The 23,581-nt window shown below is 34.7% G+C and overlaps 1 protein-coding gene across 1 annotated transcript in view; it reads right to left on the bottom strand.

Annotated features, from left to right (window-relative positions):
* LOC122185055 (ERC protein 2) overlaps positions 1-23,581 on the bottom strand; it is a 158,047-nt gene that overhangs the window by 79,229 nt on the left and 55,237 nt on the right. The window contains exon 3 of the mRNA XM_042880533.1: positions 21,609-22,025. Coding sequence (XP_042736467.1) covers positions 21,609-22,025 — 417 coding nt within the window. The remainder of the gene's footprint in view (positions 1-21,608; positions 22,026-23,581) is intronic.

Here is a 23,581-nt window from a genome sequence, read left to right as displayed (position 1 = left end):
ACAATTGTCAGCACAGGAGAAGAATCATCTGTTCAAGTTGTCTTAACCAATAAAGCTATTTATCCAACACATATGTCTAAAACTAAGACATGCTATTGAGCACAACTACCTAGAATTCTCCCTCAGAACACTTTCTCCCCTTTACCAATGAGCCAAATACATAACTATATAATTAAGAGAGGATATATGCAATACATCCTACTACAAACAAAATAGTCCCATTCTAATTACATGAACAAAGTTGATTTTATGCAAATGTGAAACTACCTTCTGTTTGACAAAGAAATTTACAAGAACACAAGCTAGCAGAAGAATCTACAGTGCTAACACAGAGATATGCATCTGTGCAAGTTTGACTTAAAAAGAGCTGTTACCTTTGGAAAACACAATCTGCTGCTGAGAATACCTTGCCAAAAGAAGAAAAACAAATCTGAATAATTCCTGATCTGTATCTAATGGTCACCTGTCTATTTAACAATCACCTAATAAATGATTTAACACGTCAGAGACTATTTTGTTGATAAAATAGCATAATAAATATTGTGTAGATAAACGTATACCAAGTGAATTATTTTTACAATATTCTACTACCTAAAATTTCATGAGAAAATAAAAAGCTCAGACTATAATCTCTGTATGATGTCTTTTATGCACAAATTCTTTTTAAAACATAATGTTTCTCACTGACATTATTAATAATTTATTTGAGGAGCTCACTGAAAAAGCTGAGCAGAAGGTGCTAAATAACTGAGAACTAAAACACTTTAGGAGCTAAATTTCATTTGGCATTTGTTTTACATCAGTTTCCACACCTCCACTATATGGTACAGTATGTTTATCTCAGAAGATGAAATAGTTTTATTGAAATGATCTAAAGTCCAGTTATTAGCACATAATCATTAACCTTATTAACTCATTGATTATCAAGTTATCAGAAAGTTTCTAAGCTCCAAAACTGCAATAAAATACAGTAATACCCCTTGCTTGAATGTATGTACGATTTGTCCAGCCTTCAATTGCCAGTTTTTCATTATAATTCTTCCCTGCTATGATGCAAGCTCCTCTTAATCCTTGACATTTCTCTGTAGGGATTCCATAGCTCATAATGACTTTTTTTCCCCATACTACTTCACATACTACAATCCACACGTATAACAAGAAGCCATCTAGCTTAGTCAGCTCTCATGTTCATTTCATACAAACCATTATTGACTTAACACTGCCATGAGACATTTGTCATTTATTTCATATATATATTCCTTAGGCTTTTAATGGGCTCAGACAAGTTCAGTCCCAACAATCTTTTCAAATTTGGTAGTTCAGTTTACATGCCTTCACAATCCTGCCCGTGAGGAATTTGATCTACGCCTCCTATAAATCACTAGAGAGCCCGAACCTTATTTCTATCACTAGTTTCAGTGCATATTACTGATTGAACACGCCAGTTCCTCAAACTAGGTATAAATATCATCCACATATGTACCAAATTCTTAATGTGCTACTACTGTGCATTTACAAGCTGGCAGTGAATATGGAATAGATGATATTGTCACTAAATGACAAGAAAAAAACGCTAGGAAATTTACTAGCAATTTCATTAATTGATAGATTTTCCTTAATTAAATATCTAAATAGACTTAACTATTATCCAAGCACTGCTGGCACCAGATAACATAATTTATGCATAATAATCCAAAATCAAGAGTTATAAATGGTCAAAGGTTAAAAACTATAAGATGTAGGCTAAAAATACAAAGAGAAGGAAAACTGTGTAGGGTAAGAAATTGAAACTTAGACATTATAAAAATTTACCTGGTAGAAACTTGCCAACTGCATAACTCTGATAACATTACAGAAACAATTTATTTTGTAGTTCACTTGTTTTATTCCTTTATGGTTAAATACTATCTAGATATTTACAGCTCTCCATAGACTCGTCTAGTAGAATCTATCAGATTTTCTAGGTCCTTACATCTTATCACATAGCTTTCATTTCTAAAATCACTTCTTTACATATCCTGCCAGTTGATAGACTTAACCTGCAAATGTCTAAAATTCTTGGCATCAAATCCTGCCTAACAGAAAGCTCATCAGTAACAGATCCATAGTCCACATCTCAGCATGCTAAAAGCTCCCCTCACATGTATTACTCATTTTCTATTCAGATATTGTTTTGTGCCATTTTTCAGAAGACTGAATTTCAAGACTAAACTTCAGTGGTCAGCAGGTCTCTGTGAACCAATGGCTTAACTATTTCCTTGTTTACATCAGTCTAAGTCAAGTGTAATACTAATCAATGACATCATTCTAATGTAAAGTCACTGCAAATGAAATCATAAGTCTGTTAAGCATACTAGAACAGAAGAAGGTATACCACAAGGCAACACATAAACTTCGACTACGTTTAGAGGCAATAAATAGAAAAAGGATACAAAGTTCCTATTCTATAGCAAAACGTACCAGAAATAAAATATCTTTAAAAATTAAGTCTCATACGTGCACTTCCTCCACACCACATCTCTGTTAGCAAAATTTTGGAAGAGTATATCACTTCCAGAAAATCTTAACACCAAAGATTCCTTGCATTTGTAATAAAAACATATTTAAAAATAATGACAGGTCTATATATGATAATTGAAAGCTCTGTGCACTTTTGGGTGATAGCAATTTATTTAAAACAGTTTACAGCATGAGAAAGTATTTCTAAAGCAAAAATGATTGCAGAGTAATCCTTTTCAAGAAGGCTTCTTCTGATCTTCCTATCTTCCACAGAGGAAACCAGAAGTACATCGGATGATTTCACCACTGGTGTGATCTAAAAAAAAGAACGGCACAACAATGCTTCAATTTTTTTTTTTCTTAACAAAATCATTAGGTAAAAAGATTCTGCACTCATACTTATCATGCAGCATTCTAAGACACAGCTACTATATAGTTCATACATCAAATGGGAAGAAGTACGAGTCAAGGAATTTCATTACCTGACTCAATTTAGTCTTTCAACTCGGACCATCTGTTTCTTTTTTTGATTCTTCTCTTACGAAGACACCTCCTACCAGATCACAAGTGCCTGCAACACAAAAAACGTAAAAAAGATCCCTAAATTGATGTGTAGCTTGTATCATAATCCAATTCCTTAAAAAAAAATATTAAAAAAGATAACCAGAAAAACTGAAATATGATAAATTTATTTGAAAAATTAGAAAAATAAGATGATTCTAAAATACATGCACAAAACGTTGATTCTGTGATAAAAAAAATAAATGAGAGCAATTGACAAATAAGTCTTTCACTGTAGTAAACTTACCACAGAAAAGCTTGCAGGACATCTGTGGCTGCAGTCATGAGCAGTACCCTGTGTTCACTGAAGAAGCGGGCCACCGTGGAGGCCCCTTTAGTTCTTCTGCTACATCCTGATGATCTCTGCATCTGTGGTTGCTGTATGCATGCAAAATCATCCCTCCATACCGAGTACAGATTTCTATGTTTGTTTGCTTTATTAATCAAGGACTGTTTCACTGAATGAAAAGTCACCAATTTAAAGATATTTTTTTGCTAAGAGCACAAAGCAGAATGAGGTTCAAAGTTATACTTAAGATGTTGGTTCCTTTTCCTACCTTCAGAAATAAGTTCTGAATCTCAAAACCTCTCATATTTTAAGCATATTGATGCTACAAATTTGGTTTACAGTAGAACAGCTTTCAAAATCAGTCTTGAACATTCTTGAACATTGATTATCATAGTCTATCTGACAGTTAACAATTGGTTTGTAATGATTTATAATAAACCATACTTAGAAACTCTATTACCTTGAAATTTCTCCTTTGTTTGCTTAGATGTTGATGGTTGGTTTTGGATTTTTTGTTTAGTGTTATGGGCTGTTTCTTTGTTTGTTTTTAATAATTATAGAATGTCTGGTTTATTTTTACATTGTTCATACAATATAATATTTGGTTGTTAATCATTATTTGCCTTTAGACATTTAATTTAAATATATATATATCTACAGATATCAGCTAAAGAGAAAACAAGCTCAGTGCTTATAATATTAGATTTTCTATTTAGGGTCAAAAAAACAGGGATCAAGGTGTTTGACTGTAGACCTGATCTTTCAAGGTTGAGCAATACATGCCCCAACGAGAGGACTAAGTACCAAAGGGAGAACAACTCGTACACAGCAGCAATAGATGGAGAAAGCAAACAAGCTGATAGCACAAAAACTACAAGTAACTTCTCAAGCTTTTCTTCCTGCTCACAATCCTATGGTTCTTCAAAATCTGAAAAATTCAAATTGAACAAAATGACCTGAATATTTTCATAGACAGAAAGTGGGAAGAGGGATGAAATAATTAAAGAAACCTATGGACGTTAAGCAGAGAAAAACTATTGCAACAGAGGAGCGCTACACAGCATTATCTTCTATATACTGCTTTGAAAACCTAAATCATAATATTCAATTCCAGAAAATATCTGCAATAAAGTTTTTAGGTCCAAGCACAAAAGCAGGATTATTATCCTACAATGGCAACTTTCCTCTATTTCAACCTGGCAGATCACTTCTCTTGAAAAAGGAAAGGAGAACATGATGTTGACATTTGCAAAGACTGAAGTAATTTATTAGTATAGGTACTCAGAAACAACACATTTACATGAAATGCTTCGTACAACAGCCTTTGTAGGTACTATGGACTTCTATCATTCAGCTTCTGCACGCACTCAAAAGTGCCCCTATTCTACCACATATTCATTGCCTTGCTCAAAATTAAGACCTTTCCAAGCTACAGAGCACTTGCAGTCTTCCTGATGATCCTCAGTTTAATAAAGATGATAAAAAAAAGGAGCACAGGACACTCACTCCTTCCATACTGAAGTAGCTGAAAGACTGACGCATTAATTCCTCTACAATTGAAAATTATGCTTCTCTTCTCCCAAAAGAACACCCCAGAGTGATGGACAGCATATTTCACCTTTTCCAATGAAATTTCTCTCAACAGAAAAGAGTCCAGATCCACTGGAATGCATAGAAGATACAGAAGTTTCTACATTCGTCAGGAGGCACAGTTCCAGCTCTTACATCATCATCACTGCCAATAATTATCTTTCTCCTGTATCTTTGAAGAAGAATACAAATGCTGTTCACTTCTCAGGAACTCGCATGTACCTGTTTTCCGGAGAAGCATTAGAATTACGGACAATGGATGAAGGGCAATCACTTTAAAGACTAAAAACAGTCTTCCTCTATGAATGTTACTCTAATTTCCTCAGAGACTAAATTTATTACATCATTATAAAAACATTAGCACAAAAAATTAGATTATTGTTAATCCAATCTTCAAATATTCCTCTGGTAAATATGACATTGCCATAAATACAGAACTTCTGTAAAGCTATAGGGGAAGTTAGTGAGTTTTCACTCTAGTGATTCTGGAATACCCTGAACTGCTATGAAAAATGCATTTACTATTTATGTAGAGCTTTGGAGACTAAAATCTAAAGGTTTACTGAACCATGACAATTTTTTTTTTCCTTGCAAATGATATGAGATTTGCATATAATCAATTTATCATTAGCTGGCTTCTGAGAGTTCTGCACTGTAAAGTTCTTTAGCGTTTGTAAAGTTTTTAGTGTTGAAAGCATCACCATAGTCAAAACCTCAATCAGAATGAGGCATCTCCTATTTTTGCCATCTATTGATGAATTAATTTCTTGTAAGCTGCAAGAACGGTGTAAGATGTAGAGAGCAGACACCTGTATCTTATACATATGCGGGTGTCAGCCTGCTTGGTATCAGCCAGCTGAGCTCAAAGCTAAATGAAAGGCAGCTTTATAGAAGAAGCAGTCAAGAAATAAACAGTGAATTTGCTGTACTCAGGAGAGACAGAAGAGAGTAGAAAGCTCATCCCACATACATGTCCTCTCACAACTGCAATACATTCAGCAGCAATACCACAAAATGGTGTATCGTTCATTAAAATTACAAATTTGTTTGCTTACAAACAAGAAAAGAGATCCTCGAAAGTTCCAGGAAGAACAATTATTTTTTAAAACTACATTTCCTCATACAGACCACATGTCCAATTACAGATTATATAACATTTACAGTAAGTTAGAAATACAGGAAATAAAACTACGTGATCTACATAGAAATATGAAGGAAAATCATGAGATTCTAGTTGTAAAAACAGTGTATGAGATGGGGCTGGTAATGTTCACATCTACTGAGTAAACCTGGATTATGTATTTATTTTTCTGCAGGCTCAATTATCTTTTCCTTTTAATGCAAGAAGATATCCTTCTTCATAAAACATCTGATAACAAAGAGATTATAAAAATATTTATAATGAAAATAAATTTACAAAAGAATGTGTATTGGACATACTCAGGAAGTCAATATTGTTCCAAGTAGCAACTCTATCTACATATCTCTAAGCATAAATGCTGCACTTCGATGAGAAAAATCCAGGCCCTGAACACATCTTGCGCTGTCTTTACTTTCTAAAATTATTTTCTCAAATTGTATTTATTATCCTGAAAGATTAACTCTAAAGAAAGCCACCAATCCAAAACAAAAGGTGGGATGTGGTTTGCTTCCCTAACACCCTGCAAAGGGACAACTGACGCTGTGCACGTTCCATACCAAACTGCCTCAAAAAGACTCCCCTACACCTTGCCTTATCCACCCCACACTAACACACTAAAACCAGAATGGGTTTAAAATTCTGCATTTACCATATTCTATTCAGTTCCAATGTCCTGAAACACCAGCAAAGCCAAAACAATAAGCAAAACCTGCCAAATATCTGTTCTACCACTGCACTGGTAATACTACATGATATCAAATCCTTGAATATTTTAAGTTATGAAATTAATTTTTTTCAAGTAAAATTGTAATAATGTCATTCAACAGGTCTTCCTTCATCAGAAAGCACTGCTGCATTCTTAGTACAAGTAATTTCTAACAGAAAACACTTAACAGAAAGCAGTCTGAGCAGCACTCAGGTTACAAGTGAATGCATTTTATACCTTAGCTTTTGCAATACTGTAACACGACATTATCTCATCTAATTAGATTTTTCCAAAACATCTGGAAAATGAACTTGCCACATAATCTGGATGTTTGTTTATTGACTAAACGTGGTGTTCATGAGCTAAACAATCTATGGTGGTAATAGGAATTATGAAAGAGCAACACTACAGCCTAATGGACTACAAAAATAGTTCTATAAAGCCATCATGTTATCTTTAGCACAATGTATCTAAAATACATTAAGGATTAAAACTTTCTAATCTAGATCTTTACATTTCACTCTCAAAAATGACATTAAAAAATGACATTAAAATGACATTAACTTTGTTAATGAAGAAGCCTCTAATATTTGGTTACTTTTTTAATTTAATCAATATAAACTTTGAACTTTACAGCAGAAAGTTACATATGTATTCTCTACTATTTACGCGGCTATTTCAGAATAATCCTTTCCAGATTCCTAATGAAAGATGTTCTGACTCCACAGGTCTGATTTCACAGCATTCACATTCATGAACTGTTCAGTTTGCATCTCAACGTGCAAATTTGTGAGGAGCCCAAATGACTGGATGATTATTTTTCTTTATTTTGAGTAGATTACCTGAGGCTTCCACTGACCTCATTTGTGATTCGAAACACTTAGCTTTTACAAAATTCTTAGGTTCAAATGGAAGATAACCCAGAAATAGCAGAAACACAGAAGCAGGAATTTGCGAGTGCTCCGCCTGAAATAACTGGGTCAACACTGTGGGTAAAAGCTGTGTCACAATCAGCAAGAAACCTCAGCTCTCAAAATACAAGCATCCCCTTGAATCTTTTCCTGTTATGCATTACTATTTCCTAATGTCAATACAGCCTAGGAGTCAGTCAAAAACTCATATTTTTCACATGCCTCTCTCCATACTGTAGTAAAGACTTTTCTGATACCCTCAGATATTTTTTGCCTTTTCTATTTCTATTCTTCTCATTTTTTTCATCATTATGCAGCTCTACATTTACAGACGATCCACCAAGATTTAAATCATAGGTTGTGCTGCTGTCTGTGTTAAAAAAATAATAACTAAAGTTTTAAACCATCATTTGCTTCAGCACTATTATGTAGAAAAAATTACAACACACTGGACAGAACTTTCCAGCACTGTAAAGTTACAGAATTACTTGTTCATAAAAGTTTACAAAGTCAGAACTGATTTGTCAGTGAGGTAAATAAGACAAGATTAACAGATTCTATACAGGCAGAAACATTTTCTGCTTGCCTATTTTAGTATAATGGCATCTGAAACAGCTTTTGAATGGCGTTTTCAAGAAAAGTGAGTTACTACTTCCAGATATCTCCTACAGTGCTGGCAATTATGAAAAATTAATGAAACCTCACTATTTTCATTCCTTCCTCCAGTGTCATCCAATAACTCAGCTATGGTTTTGCTTTTGTTTTTAACCCTTGCTGTTATACAGAATAGGTGAGAGACTTCATCCAAGACTTGCATCCTTAAGGAACTTACTAGCAAAAAGAAATACAAAATATCTCTCACTTAATAATTTTGACGTTAATTTAAAGTTGATATTAATTTGCAGTTTTATCACTGTGAAACAATCTCACTACAGATTCCATTGTTTACCTAACAAAATACATAAATCATTCTTTTAGTAATACCAATAAATAATACAGGTAAGAACGTCTGTTTTGTGTAAAACTTTCACAAAGATTTGCTGTTGCTAGTGAGATTTTGGTAGATTGTTCACTCAGTAATGTGTTGGAAAAAATACACTTTATCTCCAGAGCTGACAAGGCATTCTATAAGAGAATATGCAGAGTTCCAACAAGCTATTTGCACGCATTGTCTGTCCTTCAAAGTATCAATTTCTAATTATTTTTTTCTTTTGCGCCAGGAATCAACACATGCAGAGCTTCAGATCATGAAGGCTGGAAGAGACAATTCAGACACATGGAGCTCTGAAGACAAGCAAAAGGCATCATTACTGCAAAATAGACTTTTATATTTACTTTTATTTCTGAGTATAAAAGAGGTACCCTAGAGATTTAAAAAAAAAACAGCACATTAAAATACACAAAAAATTCTCATTTTTCCCTTTCAATTCAAACAAATTTCACTGCTCAGGTATTATCATCTTCTCAGAATTTTTAAAAAGTACTTTTAAAGATAGAGTTAGTCACTCTTTAATAGTCATTTTTAATTAGTCATTTTTAATATTTAAAAATGTAAGCATTATATACAGCATTTTTTAAAGAATATTAGTTACCAACTGATAGCAGCTCAGTTGTAATGCTACTGCAAGGCATCGCATACTTAATACTTACAGTAGAGAATATTTAGCTATTCAAAATATATCCGAGGACATTCTGCTAAAAAAAAAAAAATTAGAAGAATATCAATATTTTAGGTATAAAGTAGGATTCACAAGGTTACTCTGAGCTTCACAGATCTGCCACAGCTATGATTTATATTGCATACCCATTCTAGCTACATTTGCTACATCTTGCAACAGATGCAAGAACAAGGCATGACCTACTGCTGCTCTTTCTTTGCTCAGAGTACAGATGACCATGGAAATGACAATGGAGGGAGGACAGCAACTAGAATTCATAGCAGGATAAAGTGTCTGGACAAAAATCAGAAGACAAAGCTTTGCTTTCTCAGTTGTATGCCCTTGTGAGAGCACCCCAAGCAGCACATGGGAAACACTTTTGGAAATAGAAGTTTTTAACTTCTATTTTAAGTTTTTTAAGTGATTAGATCCCAATCACTAATAGCAAAGCCTTATACACACAGAGAAAGAGAGTCAAGTTTCTATGGCTCCACAACACTGAGAGCTCAGGGAAGAAGGACTTCAACCTTCAAATAACAAAGTTCATCCAATAACTAAGCACCATATCATTTCTTTGTAATATGAATATGTCAGGAGGAATATGGGTTAGTGCACAGCCTGATTAAGTGTGAATTTCTGAAACAACCTCGGGAAAAAAAAAAAAAAAAAAAAATGAGTATGTTCATTAAGATCACCTCAATACGAAATGTAGTAAAGGCAATAGAATACCAGAATGGAGCAAAAGGACGCTGACACAAAAGGTCTCCAGCCTTTCACCTTGCCACCAATGGATGCTGTTACTGCAGCAGGAATTCCACGTTCAAAGTGGATGGCAAAGAAAGACTCCAACACATTAGAACTTCAATATTAGCCAGTGAAGGGGGGGTGAGAAGGAGAGGGTTGTTCTTGTGGAAATAGAAGTCTCTCAGCTCTTTCATAAATTTAACTGTGACCTGCTGCAGCCCCAACGTGCGGCAGTCTGCTGCAGGACTAAAACACTAATGACTGCCAAGTTAATAATAAATCATTTTTTACCTGGAGGGAACATGGCCAAATACATTTAGCTGTCACAATGGCAAATGTAATTGTTCAAATCATGTACAAAAACCTTTTCCACTGACATAAGCTTTCTTTGTAGATTCCTTCATCTTCATACAAATGACTAAATGTGATTTCTCTATAGTAAACATCAATCCAAAATCACACAGTTAAATATAAGGAGAAAAGACTAAAGCATAAAATGGGTCTCTCCTATAGAGACAAGAAATCTGATTTAAAAGAATTACTGAACATTGCCTCTAAAGCCAACTGAAACAGCTGTGGAAGTCCAAAGGACATGCAAAATTCAGGAGATGCTGGCTGAAATGCTGCTCTGACTACAAAAAGTGCATTGATAGGAATGCATGTATTACTTAACCTGAGCTCTGACTCAGAAAACCATCCCTTGAGATCTCTGACCAGTCACAGACTTGCGAACTCTTCCATATTCTTGACTGCAATGAATCCATTGTTAGGTAACCCCTACAAGTAGCCAACCAAATGTATCAAGTTAGTCTTTCAATTTGGCATCCCTGGAGAATTTCTGCCAAGCCTGTTAAGTATATTTAAAATAACTGGTAACATTCACTACTGCAATAACATAATGATGTACTTACCAGTCCCAAACCTTGCTTGCTACCATTCACAATTACAGTCTTTACTTATGCAGTTTAAGACTGTCATACTGCACAGAGATTCTACTAAGAGGAGATTGTAAGGAAACACTGAAATATATTTTACATTATTTAAAGCACCACAGTGTTAAATTAGAGCTAAATTTCCTGTAAGGCTCAACAACCATGCATTCACACATTAGGAATATACAGTTTACTAATAAAATATTCATTATTTGTAAGCGATGGAGTAAAAGGAGAAGGCTTTGTGCAAGTACCAATTTGTGCATTTTTTCATCAGGAAAAAGATATCCAGGTGTTCTGGAGATTAAATTCATTACTTTTAGACTTTGCTGGAATACAAACCATTCTGAAGAAAGAGTTAATAAGCTAAAGAGCAAGCTGGCAGGTGACATCAGATTTCCAACATCTCATGCTGAAGGGCTCAACGGAAACAAGTGAGCAAAGTAGCCCTAATTTGGAATCCCTCCAGGAGTAAGTTCTGTCTTACCATCCTGCAGTCCCTATTGTTTTCATAAATTCTATCAACTGAGTTGGTGTTAAAACCTTTTTTGAGAAAGATGTACAAGTGGGAGCATGTTTATCTGTTTCCAAACTCTCAGTAAGATTTCCATTTTTCTGGCCAGCCATCCTGTGCCTTAATGATGCAGATGGATGTAAGCACTGCCAAGACCACTGTAAATACTCACAGTACTGTTGAGAGGCTAAAGGGTAACATTATATTGATAATGGTTTCTGAGATTTGTTATCAGCAGAAAATCTTTTGTCTGCCAGATGTACTCCTATGTGAAAATATGCCCTTTTCAAGTTGAGAGCTGAAAATGACTCTCTCCAAGCAAGTCAGGAATAATTTAGAACAAACTGATTGTTTTGAGTCAAACATGTGCAGGTGTTCAGTCAATCAATGCTCTGAAACCGACCAACTTGGGAATAACGAAGCAATTGCAATAAAAATGCTTCTCCCTGTGCTCTGATGGTACACTTTTAAACAAAATACTGATTCCACTTCCTTTGTGAGAGAAATCTCCTGAGAGGGCTCTCAAAATGAAGAACTGGTTTGTGGTGTGTGTGCAACTGCATTACAAAATTGGAAAGCACTGCCAAACACTGGTTCCTTCACCCTTTTTTATTGTATTGTTCAGCCTACAAAAGCCTCCTCGGGCATCCTCCATGCAAAACCAGAATAAGATCTAGTTCTCCTACTTCATAAGGAATTATTAGTGCAGTAATTCCAAAGCATACTGTAATTCTTCACCCAAATGGACGTCTGACAGCTGAGCAGGCAGTATATTAGGTGTTTTCATCTCTACAATGCTTCAATAATTACTTATAAAAAGTAAATTGGGAAAAGTTGAAACATATGTATTTAGGAAGTAAATTAATCAGGAAGAACATGTATCCTAGTAGTCCTATGATGCAATCTTACAATCTCTTTTTTCACTGAAAAAACTGTTCCTTTGAATCGTGACACACACCATTTCAAAGGAAGGAATGCTGATGTCATGAAGCTACCCTGTGTCACAACAGTGCCTCAAGCTGTGAGACACACTGCCTCAATTCAGCACTGCCTGGATATAAGATCTTTCTAAAACTTTCTAAGATGCCTTCTAAGATTCAGAATAATAATAATTCACCTATATATTTGAAGAGTTAATAAAAGTTAAAACGTATTTTGCAATAAAGGATGATAAGAATTTCCAGAAATTTGCTTTTCTTTCAAAAAAGATACATTTGCAACCCCTAGTCATCTCTTCAATACTGCTATAAATGGCTGCCTTATTACTTTATTCACCACCAACTTAAACAGAGCAAATCACTATAGCCGCAGAGCACAACAAGCTGTCCCGATTTTCTCTCAGAGAATAGCATCTCATGTCTGCACCACCAGGGGTCACGTTTGTCAGCTCCTACTTAAATGCAAGCTCAAGTACTGAAAAAATTAAGAGATGTATTTCGAAACTCCAATTTTATCATTTAGATCTAGATTTATTGTTTGTAACAGAATAGTAAATTAGCTTTTTAAAAATCCTGCTGCAAAATGTTACCTAAGTAACATTTTGATAACCTTCCCATCTAGTGCTTCTTTATTTTATACAACAAAGTATTATAGAAAGAATTTCATATATATATATTCATGGCAGCTACATCTACAGGTAGGGCTTCATGTCAGAAGATCCCAGCTACATCAAGCTGTGCACTGCGTGTGTTGCCTTGGCTTCTTCCAGAGGGCTATACATACCAAGCCACTACACAAGCAGAAAAGCTCCTGAGTAAACTAAATATTATCAGTCTTTCTCAAAATGCAGCAGAGCACAAAACGTGACTTGTGATATTCTCCTCTGCCCACCTGCCAGGTTCCAGTCACATTATGATAGTGTAAAGACTTTTCTGCAGCCAAAGTAAGGGAGAACACTTAACACAGTGGAATTCTATTCAAAGAGGAAGATGCCATCTTAGCTTCCTCTTTTATTTTTAAAAATTGAACTACATTGCAACTTTGACTAAAAAACTGGGGCTGAATTCCACTAATATATTCAGATACCATTCCTGATTTTACTTGTTCTGTAGAGCAAGAAATGCAATTAAGCTCTCTACTTGCTTTGATTCTTTGCTGCAGCTGTTCTAAACTGCAGTCCTTCTACAGACTGAATACAATTCCTATGTCTTACTATTGGCTGTAAATGAAGGTATTCCTCTTCTTAATTCATCCTATCACTGTAAACTGAGATGTGACAAATAGATAGGGCACGATCATCTGCAAAAGGGATGAAAGAAAATAAAATCCAATCCTCGTTCAAGAGTGCCATCCAGTGTCTAAAATAAGTCAACATGCCTTATGTGAATAATGTGAACAGATGGAGTCAAGCACAGGCTCGTTCTCCAATAAATAATTTTCCTTTCTTTTTAGAGATCTTACATTTGAAACTGTAGAGTGACAAAGCTTTTCATCCATATCAGGCTCATCTTGCTGCAGATTACTGCAGCTTACCTGAAGATCACAGTAACTCATAGGATGCTTTGTAAACGACAAGTTTAATTAAGAACTCAGTGAACTCCAATGCTGATGTATTTTTGTGTACTGGGAAATCTGTATCATTATAAACCTCACAGTGCATACGCATGAAAATGCACATCTGCAGAAGTCTGACTACTTCAGAGAAAAAGTGAGGCGTATGGAACTGAACTTGTGGTGTCCGGGACACATGTGGGGTAGTAAGGAAATACACTGCATTTAACATTGCCATAATGAAGTATAGATAAAACTGAATTATCCCAGTTACTCCTAGGAGGCTGTATGATGGAGAATGGTTTGCAACAAGGGGAGGAAAACTGGGCTGGTTGACTAGCACAGGTCCTGATGCTGTACTGTTTTACACAACGCTCGCTGGCACTACTCATAAGCATACTGCATGCATATTGCTGCACTGGGGTTTTAATGAGATCAGGCCTATCGTTTTCCCATTGTAATTCTAAACACCAACATTAGGACTACCCAGGGGATAATATTTCATGGCTTTGTTTTTTTACAGAAACTGCACTATTTCGATGGATAGTTTACACAAGCATCTTGAAAAGAGTACAAAGACAGACTCAGAAACCAATACAAAAACCAGTCCATGCATTACTCCCTGCCTCCCAAGCTTTAAGATCTGCAGTCATATAACAACCGCTAACTTGAAGGAGAGAACTTTAAAAATTCAAGCAAATAAAAACATACATTCTTTACTCTTGGACTATCATGAACATTTAGGAATGTTTAGTTTTTTTAGGAAATCGTAACACAAATTACCTTATTATTGAACCCTATGAAAAGTCAGGTGAATAATGAAAGAGCAAGTAGAGAAGTAATTGATTTGATGGAAAGCTACCATCCTCTCAATATATAACCTTTGGAAGGTTTTCCAATGTGGATATTTGTGTTAAATACTGAGCCAAAGAAAAATACATCATAAAAAAATCTAAGATCCACATTTCTGTAAATAAATTTATACTCAAGAAGATAAAAGCTGTCAAGAATCAAAGCTGATTAAAGCAATGTGACCAAAGAAATATATAATTGTTAATTATTTATAAACAGATGAAAATAATGCATTTTGCAATTGCAAATATTTAAAGGAAAGCATGCAAAGCACATTCCCTTCCCTAAGATGACCTTTCACTTTAGCTAGAGCTAACCCCACTCATTTGAAGTGAATTCAGAATCAGATTGCCAAAATATAAGAGCATAAGAATTTTTTTCAGTAGAGTAGGATTTTAAACAGAACTCAGTGACACACCTTTAAGAAGAACCTGTTTGCAACTACCAAGAACAGCAGCAGAAAACCAAGTAAACATTTTTCTGTAGGTCAATTAATAGTTATTTTTCTTCTTCTAATTATATCAGTGGAACTTGGACTGCGTTCAAAATCTTCAAATATCATGTCTAGAATGGAATACAAACTATTTAAAGAAATAATAACTGAACATCAATAATAACTGAACTTTCTTCTGATCCGTATCACGTAGCACTTTTCCAAAGTCTAGATTAATTGATTCTTTCAAATCTGATCCCCATCAATCAACCCACTCAACTAATCCCATTGACCTCACTGGGATGACCCATTGAAAAAACAGTATTTGGATCTAAGTACTTTCAAATATACCCCTATTTTGGCAGACACACCTTTCACAATACAGAGGGCTTTCTTCATCAATGTTTTAATTAAATCTTTATGCTGAAATAGGACATATTTACACTCATTGTCAAATTTCATTCACAGTGACTTATTTGACAATAAATATATTGAGATTTCCCTAATCACACCAGACTATCAGGCTCATACTCTCAACATAATATCAAACTTTTGCCATGAATATCTCACGAGGGAATCAATACTCTTACAAAATTAGGATAAATGGTGACCAGATGAACTCCGGTTCCAGTAGTTAAAAGGCTGTATGTTCTTTCTGAAGAAAGGAGTCAGACCGTTTCAACAAGAAATTTACATCTGTTTACTTCATTAGAAATCTTGTTTCATTAAAGGGTTTGATCTAACGCCATCTTGACTTTATGAAAATCAGGGAGAGTTCATACTATTCTAGTGCCTACAGTTCTCTTTCATCCTTATTACTGTCAGAGCCCATTAAAATATAAATACAAAAGTCACCTTATCATATATATAGTTTAAGATGTATGCAAGGAAAAAAATTAACAAATAAAAAACAGTATTTCCTTTTTAGGAGGTGGGTGTTGGTTTGGTTTTGTTGCTGGTGGTTTAGGTTTAATACAACACAAAACAAGAGTACCAGATCTTCCCCCTCAAGAGAAAGATTGTTGTCCAATGGAAAGTTAGGAGGAGACCTGGGTTTACCTTTTGCTTCATTGCCCTAATCTGTAAAAGAGGCATGGACTACTAGGAAAGGCATTGAGAAAAAGTATTAAAAACAAACAGAGACATGCAAATATTATGGCAACACAGTTTAGTAGACATACAAATATATCAATTATATTTTGACTGCTGATGTTCTAGAAAATATGTTCAAGCTTTTTTCAATTTTGTGTTTCATGATTTTTCTCTCTTTCTAGAACAATTTCTTTAATTGCTTCTCAAGTATCAACGTTCATTTCAAACTGATATTTTTTTCATATTCTAGATTCCAAACTAGCGGTGATGTTTTCATGTCCCAATTGAAAAAAACAATTTGTCAGCAAAAAGCTTTATGTCCTCCACACGGACTTTTAAAAACTATTGCAACCAAGCACCCCAGCAAGAATATTATGGGAAATAACAAAACCTGAATGGGCTACCTTAGAAGTGTATTTGTTCTCTAGAACATAATCAGCTTCTGTCTACTTTTTCTTGCCTGGTGTGACTGCAAAGTCCTTCTGTATACCTAAGAAGTCACCTTAAAAAACACATTACTACTGATATTTTGATAGAAAATGATTGTCTTTATAACTACTGATTAGATTAATATTTTGAGCTGAGCCAGGAGAAATAAAAGGAAAGAGGCACTAATGAACCTAATAAAGACACTCAGTCTAGAATGGTTGTTAATCTGTGTAACTAACTACAGGGAAGAAATGTTTGGTGTCGATAAAGCATTTCCTTAGTAAATTACTACTGGCTCCAGTGTAAGACATTTACAGTAAACACCAAAAGTCTGCAAGGCATCTGTTCTACTCACAGTGGAAGAAAGAACTTTACTCCATTAATAACTTTAAAAACATGCAATAAGTAATTCATGATGGCAGTTCAAATCCTATCATCAACCATCGTTATTTGACCAAGCTGAGTTCAAAGATAGAGCAAGTTTTAAAAAACCCTTGAAAGTTTAAAAGTGCACTTTAAATTATAATAAAGCTGTGTTCTTCTTTCTAAGTGCAGAAAGAAAAGACCATGGCTTTAAACCATGTACAACAACATTATTTTAAGAATACATGCAAGATAAGAGTTAAAATGTATATAGAAAATCCTATATGATCTCAGATTCCATTTTAGTGAATTTGTATGTTATATAGAGAAGGCATGTGTAATCTATGCGTATGTATATATAATAAAATACTTGCTGGAATTTTAACATTTGACTTTACTAGAGATTTAGTGGGACTTTGCCTAAGGCAAGCTTTTAATAGCAATAATAAAAAAATACTTAATGGTACTTAAGGTAAATAATGTGTGGTCACTATGTTTAAAAAAAAGTAATACCAAACATCTGTGCTAGATTTCCACGTGATAAAATCACCGGATTACCTACAGTTCTCCCAAAATTATAGAGAAAAAAATGTTTATTTAAAATCCTAGAAAATTCATTTGATAATCAATGTAAGTAATAAAAGGCAGGCATCTTTAATGACAGAAATGTATATTTCGTGATATACAGGATACTTATTTCTGAGCATAAGGACACAATGGTATGACATCATGGCTTCAAGACAGATTTCCTTTTCACCTGTTAACGTACAAACGAAGATTGCCAGGCCCAAGAATGTCCCTCTACTTACGTATGTGTATTTGAAAAGACTACTTTGTTACCTGAAGAACAGTTTCCTTACCAAGCATATGCTATATCATTTTGTCTCAGAAAATAACAATAAAATCCAGCTATCTTAAGAAAAGGCTAGTAAAAATACTTCAGTGAGCTGAATTTCTTACAGACAAAAGATTCAGTCTGGCTCAATGAAGGGAAACTGAGTATACAGATGCTCTCAGAAACCATGGAGAGGAGCTCTGTATTCTCTCCTTAGTAGGTTGTATATTCAAAGCTGAAGCTGAAACGTGCTTACACTTCATGCTATTTAATCCGATTATTTTTTCTTTCTTTGTGATAAGAAACTAATGAAAGTTTTGCTATAACTACCACAAGTCTGGGAATCTAGTTATTCTTGTGCCTGTATTACAAATTCCGTAATACACAGAAAGGAATTTAATCACATTTTTTGCATAGCTTTTTTCCCCAATAAGTTTGTTTTAATGAACCTCACCAGCACAGACATTCTTTGCGATTCCTGTAAGAGAAGGATTCCAACCTCAGCTGAAGTTTCCTCCAGTGTAATAAGGCTCAAATTTGCCATTCCTAGAGCTCTCAAAGAGAACTTGAGTAAACACATAATTAGAAGCTCACCTTTGTAAAATAAAAGTTTGAAGATGCACTAGACTGTAAGCTGCAGAAAGGCATAGTATATGAGGGGCAAGTGGCTAACATCCCCAAATCACCCCAAATCTGATAATAATATGAAAACAAGGAAAAATGGACTGGTTTATATTCCAGAGGCATATTCTTATGCCTCTGGTACGTTAGCTATTTCTATTCTCTTCTTTGCAGTTTCTCCAAGAAATATAATCTACAGTTTGGAGAAATTCCATATCTTCTGAGGCAACTATTTTAACTTCTACAACTATTCATGGAAAGAAAAAGAAACAAAGCTTTTTTTTTTCTTCTCCTTTTCCACATGATTCTTGGATATCTGCATGTTAATTTGAACCAAGACAGTAGAATACTGGTTTCTGGTAACATGCATACTTCACATGCAGTAATAATAGCAACTTGTAAGAACAATAATAGCAAAGCTAATTAAAAAACACATTTTCAGGATTTGATCAAACATTACGTTACAGAGGACAATATATTAGTTTTTCAGGAATATACTCAATATGAGCTCAGTATCTCAACCTGTAAAAGTACAGAAATCAGAATATTTTAGTTTAAATTCTGTAACAACAAATATTTTGTTAAAGGCAGGTAAAAATGAAATTTGAGTGAATACTAAATCATTCCTGAGAGGGATTGAAAATGCTTCCAAGTTTTGGTTTACTGTCACAGCATTCCCAGGGGAGTTGGGGAAAAGATGGCATTTACAGTTAGGTTGAAAACCTGCAACCTCTTGTTGAAAAATGGAATCCACTAAGAAGACTACTGCAAAAGATTCAGCACACTAATTTATCAGGCTGGAAAACTGTACTTTGTAGGATGAAGACTGCATGCGGTAACAGCAATTCCAGTAAGCACAGCAGAAAAAGACTCACTGCACTACACAAAGGTCAAAAGAGGAACAGTGTTTTTTAACAAATGAATAAAATTAAATACTGAATTTCTAATATTCCCTTAAACTGTGTAGACAACTTCCAGTCACAAGACAGCAAAAGGCAAACAAATCAAAACCCATAAAACAGCATGCCTCAGGAGCAGAGCTGGAGAGAGGGAATTTCACACAAAGCTTCAGATTCTTAAAGCATGAAGGAAATTCTTACCCAAAATCCCCAAATCAATAGATAGTTCCCAAGCTGACACAGAGATTCTGACCAGCAAACAGTAAATTTTAAACTTTGACAAGTCTCCAAGGCATATCATAAGCATGCCATAAACAGAAACTCCAGCAAACCCCTCTGTACACTTGTTCTAGAGGAAAGATAATTACTTCATCCTCAATATAAATTTAGAGATAAACAATTTTTTTCCTGGCTCCTGAGAGCAACCCAGTGGGAGCTATGAAATATCTTGTCTACTTTCCATGCGCTATTTAGTCCTGTTTCTCTAACTGCTCTTGGAAGGCCATTCCTGAGCTGGACGACTGTGCAAATGAAAAACCTTCTTCAAATTTCTGCTTTATTCATGTCCAGGATGTGCCTGAATTAGTAATCACAAATGTATGTGATAATGATGCCATAGATGAGGCACAATCACAGAACAAAAAACAGTTAACATACAGCAGATCATCCATGTTTGAAACAGACTGTCCTTCTCTGAAACCAGATTTAATCCAGAAACCCATCTGATGGTTTAAGCACTTCTCCCACAACTCTTCTTACAATAAATACAGTATCATTAATTCCTTATGCAAGTCCTTTCAGAATCCTCTGACTTTCAGACTTCACTAAGTGGTGGCATCACTTTTTAATGAACGTTTTGCCTGAGAAAAGACCCAGGAGGATCCACATCTTCACTAAAAATCTTTAAATCTATGATTGTGCCTAGCAAATCTTCCAGTGTTTCCAAGATTGAGAAGGGCTCCAGATACAACTGAGGCCCCAATACATATTTCAGATTAAAAGGAAGAAAAAGAAATCTAAAATAAATCTATCACTGGGTTTTCAGAATTCCTTTTTACTAACAAAGTAGCTGAAACCTCAAACTGTTCATCCACAGGAAAAAAAAAAAAAAAAAACCTGTAGATGTAGATAGCTATTCCTTACCCAAGAACTAATAATAGTTTTCTGTGTTCTTGTACTAATTTTATTCACGTTTTGACTTATCAGGCAAATTAGTGGTTGTTTGGTTTTTTTTGTTAACTAAACCAGTAGTTCAATCAGACTTTGCTGCTCCTGAATTTCTAAGGAAATAGAGCTGGATGTCCTGATTCTCCTCACTGTAGTAGTTTGTATTCTACCTATGCAGTTGTCACCTTTCCCAGTAGGAAGCAACAAGGTCTCTCTCTGAGGAAGACATACTGTCTCATTTCCCTGTCATCAGCTTCAGAGGCTGCTAGGATGAAGAAGGGCAAATGGGCTTGACAACCAGGCAGACTTTCTTTCAATCATACTTCTCCCAAATCTAGTTTCAAAATTCATCAGCAAGTAACGCGGGCTTGAGGCCAAACCTCCCGAAGCACAGCACAGCCATCACTCCCGTGTGTTAATGTGGTGGTATTATGTTGCATACCACACAAGAAAATAAATTAGATAAAGTCTGGCTACAGAAGGCAAAATGTTTGAAAACACTTTTCAAGTGTTTAAACACAAGTGGTATAAAAACAAAATGTAGCATGTACTCATTACTAGTTATTTTATAGCAATAAAAGGTGCTAAATGTCTCTTCGATAGTTCTCATCACCTTGATTTGCTAAATATTGATTTGTCAAAATGCAAAAAATCTAGAATGTATGCAAAGCACATGAAGTCAAAGACAGTAAGTCCCAAATGGCACAATTACTTTTCTTCCATAATTTCTTAGTCCACTTGTTTATTTAATTTGGATTTAAAATACATGCATCTTATTCTATGAAACAATGAAAGCAGAAAAAGAAAACACTCAGATACTTATTTCCAGACCTGCAGTAAATACGTTATCCTTTAAAGAAATAAATAATGAGTTTTCCTTACCTCTCTAAGATGTATGTTTTCCTTCTCCTTCTGGTCTAATATCACTTCTAAATGATTAACCTGAGATTCAGCTTCTGCCATCCTTCGAGTTCTCTCATTGTCATCTTCCATTCCTTTAGAGGGCAAACCTTTACTTTGCAACATTTCCAGAAGCTTTTTTATTGATTCATCTCTAGCATTTAGTGTTTGCTTTTGTGTTTCAATCCTTAGCTCCATTTCTTCTAGAGTTTTTCTTAACAGGAAAAGCTCTTTAGCTTGCCTATCATGTTCTGCTTGAAGTCTTCGAAAATTCTCCTCTGTCAGCTCAATAGTAAAATGCTCAGCACCTCGGTTTCCACTTTCTTGCTGGAGAAGATGATTAAGGTCTCTCTGGGTTCTAAGCTCATCTTGAAGAGCCTGGATTGTCATTTGCAGATGCTACAACACACAGAAAAAAAAAAGGAAAAAAAAGAATTTAGGATCTGACTGCAGAATTAGACTTCATTGAACTTTTGTTGTATGCTTCTATAAAAATTTATTAGCATTAACAATGGAAGTATACTAAATGACCTTTAAAAAAAAAATCACAAATGCATGTGACAACGTTTATAATGATGTCCTTCAAGTGCTTGTAGAAAAAATAAATGACAACACACACAGGGTCAGCTACACATAAAATGAAGAGCAAAGAAAAACAACAAACCCAAACACAAGGCAGTGACACATCCATTTGTACAGTCAGTATGTGTCTACGAAGTTGAAAGACTCAGTATTCCTTGTTTTCTAAATTGCTTCATAGACTACAGGTGGTTCTGCCCTGCATGGTGCTCAGCAGATGAGTTATAAAGTGAATCAAAGCACTCGCTGTAACTGAAGGGATCTTGGTGGGGAGCAAGGGGGAGCACTTGATTGGTTTTGTTTTTTTCTTTTGGCAACTAAAGCTATGAATATGCTTTAGTAAACAGGATTACTGTATCTCTAGTGAGCAAACAAAAAAAACCACAGTAAGCAATATTGAATTCTGAAAAAAAAAAAAAGACTGCAAATAGTAGACAAACCTTTGTTCTCCTGGCATCCAAAAACTGAACAGCATGGTAAATGAAAAATGAAGCAAAATCAACGTAAATAAAGGTCAGATGCAAGCAAAGGAGATTCAACAGAAAGAACTGAATTCAACAAAAAGTATCTTCAACAGAAAAAATAATTTTATTGAGATATACAAAACAGCACCAACAACTTCACAATACTCAAATATACAAACCAAGGCTAAGGACAGACTTTACTCAATAGATGTGACAAGAAAAAAAAAAAACCATACACAATAATTAATCTCACAATGAATAATAGTAACAATATTCCTATTACATCTCACTGTGCTTTCACACTTATCTTTCACACAATATCTTCTCCTAAATTATTAGTTTTAAATTTGAGTACAGTGGTCTCTGTTCAAGAGAGAAATCTCTCACTCCATATTCAACACAATGAAAAATTAATATGAACAAAATCATTTTAAAGTTGAAGCACAGATTATTCTAACTTACTGTAATAGCATGTTTAATGTCTGAAAATGTTTATCTCCTTATTTTTTCTTTATTAACTACCAACACTGTACACAGAATGCATAGAAATATGAGTTCCTGAAGAGCCATATTGTATCAGTACGATTTAGATGACTTTAAATGTATAGCATCACTTTTTTTGTGTGTTAATGAATATTCTGCAACTCCACACTTCAGTGAAAACATAATTCATTAACACCTGAAGTCAGTATCACAGGCTTCTTCAGTTACTTGATAACATCTTCATTTTTAGAAGAATTATATCTAGAGCTGTCAGCATGTAATAAACTGAATTTGAACAGAAAGAATAAAACTTTCTGAAATCACATCTCTTACCAGTCACTTCAAAAGGATAAAAAGTTTTGGCTGCAGTGGAATTCTGTAGTCTGAATTTATTCTACCATTAAATGGCAATGTTTTTATAAGTGTTCG

The sequence above is a fragment of the Lagopus leucura genome, unplaced genomic scaffold (assembly GCF_019238085.1).
Source record: "Lagopus leucura isolate 7727_CA_CO unplaced genomic scaffold, USGS_WTPT01 Super-Scaffold_100026, whole genome shotgun sequence".
Taxonomy (NCBI): Eukaryota; Metazoa; Chordata; class Aves; order Galliformes; family Phasianidae; genus Lagopus; species Lagopus leucura.
This window is presented reverse-complemented; position numbering and strand designations above follow the sequence as displayed.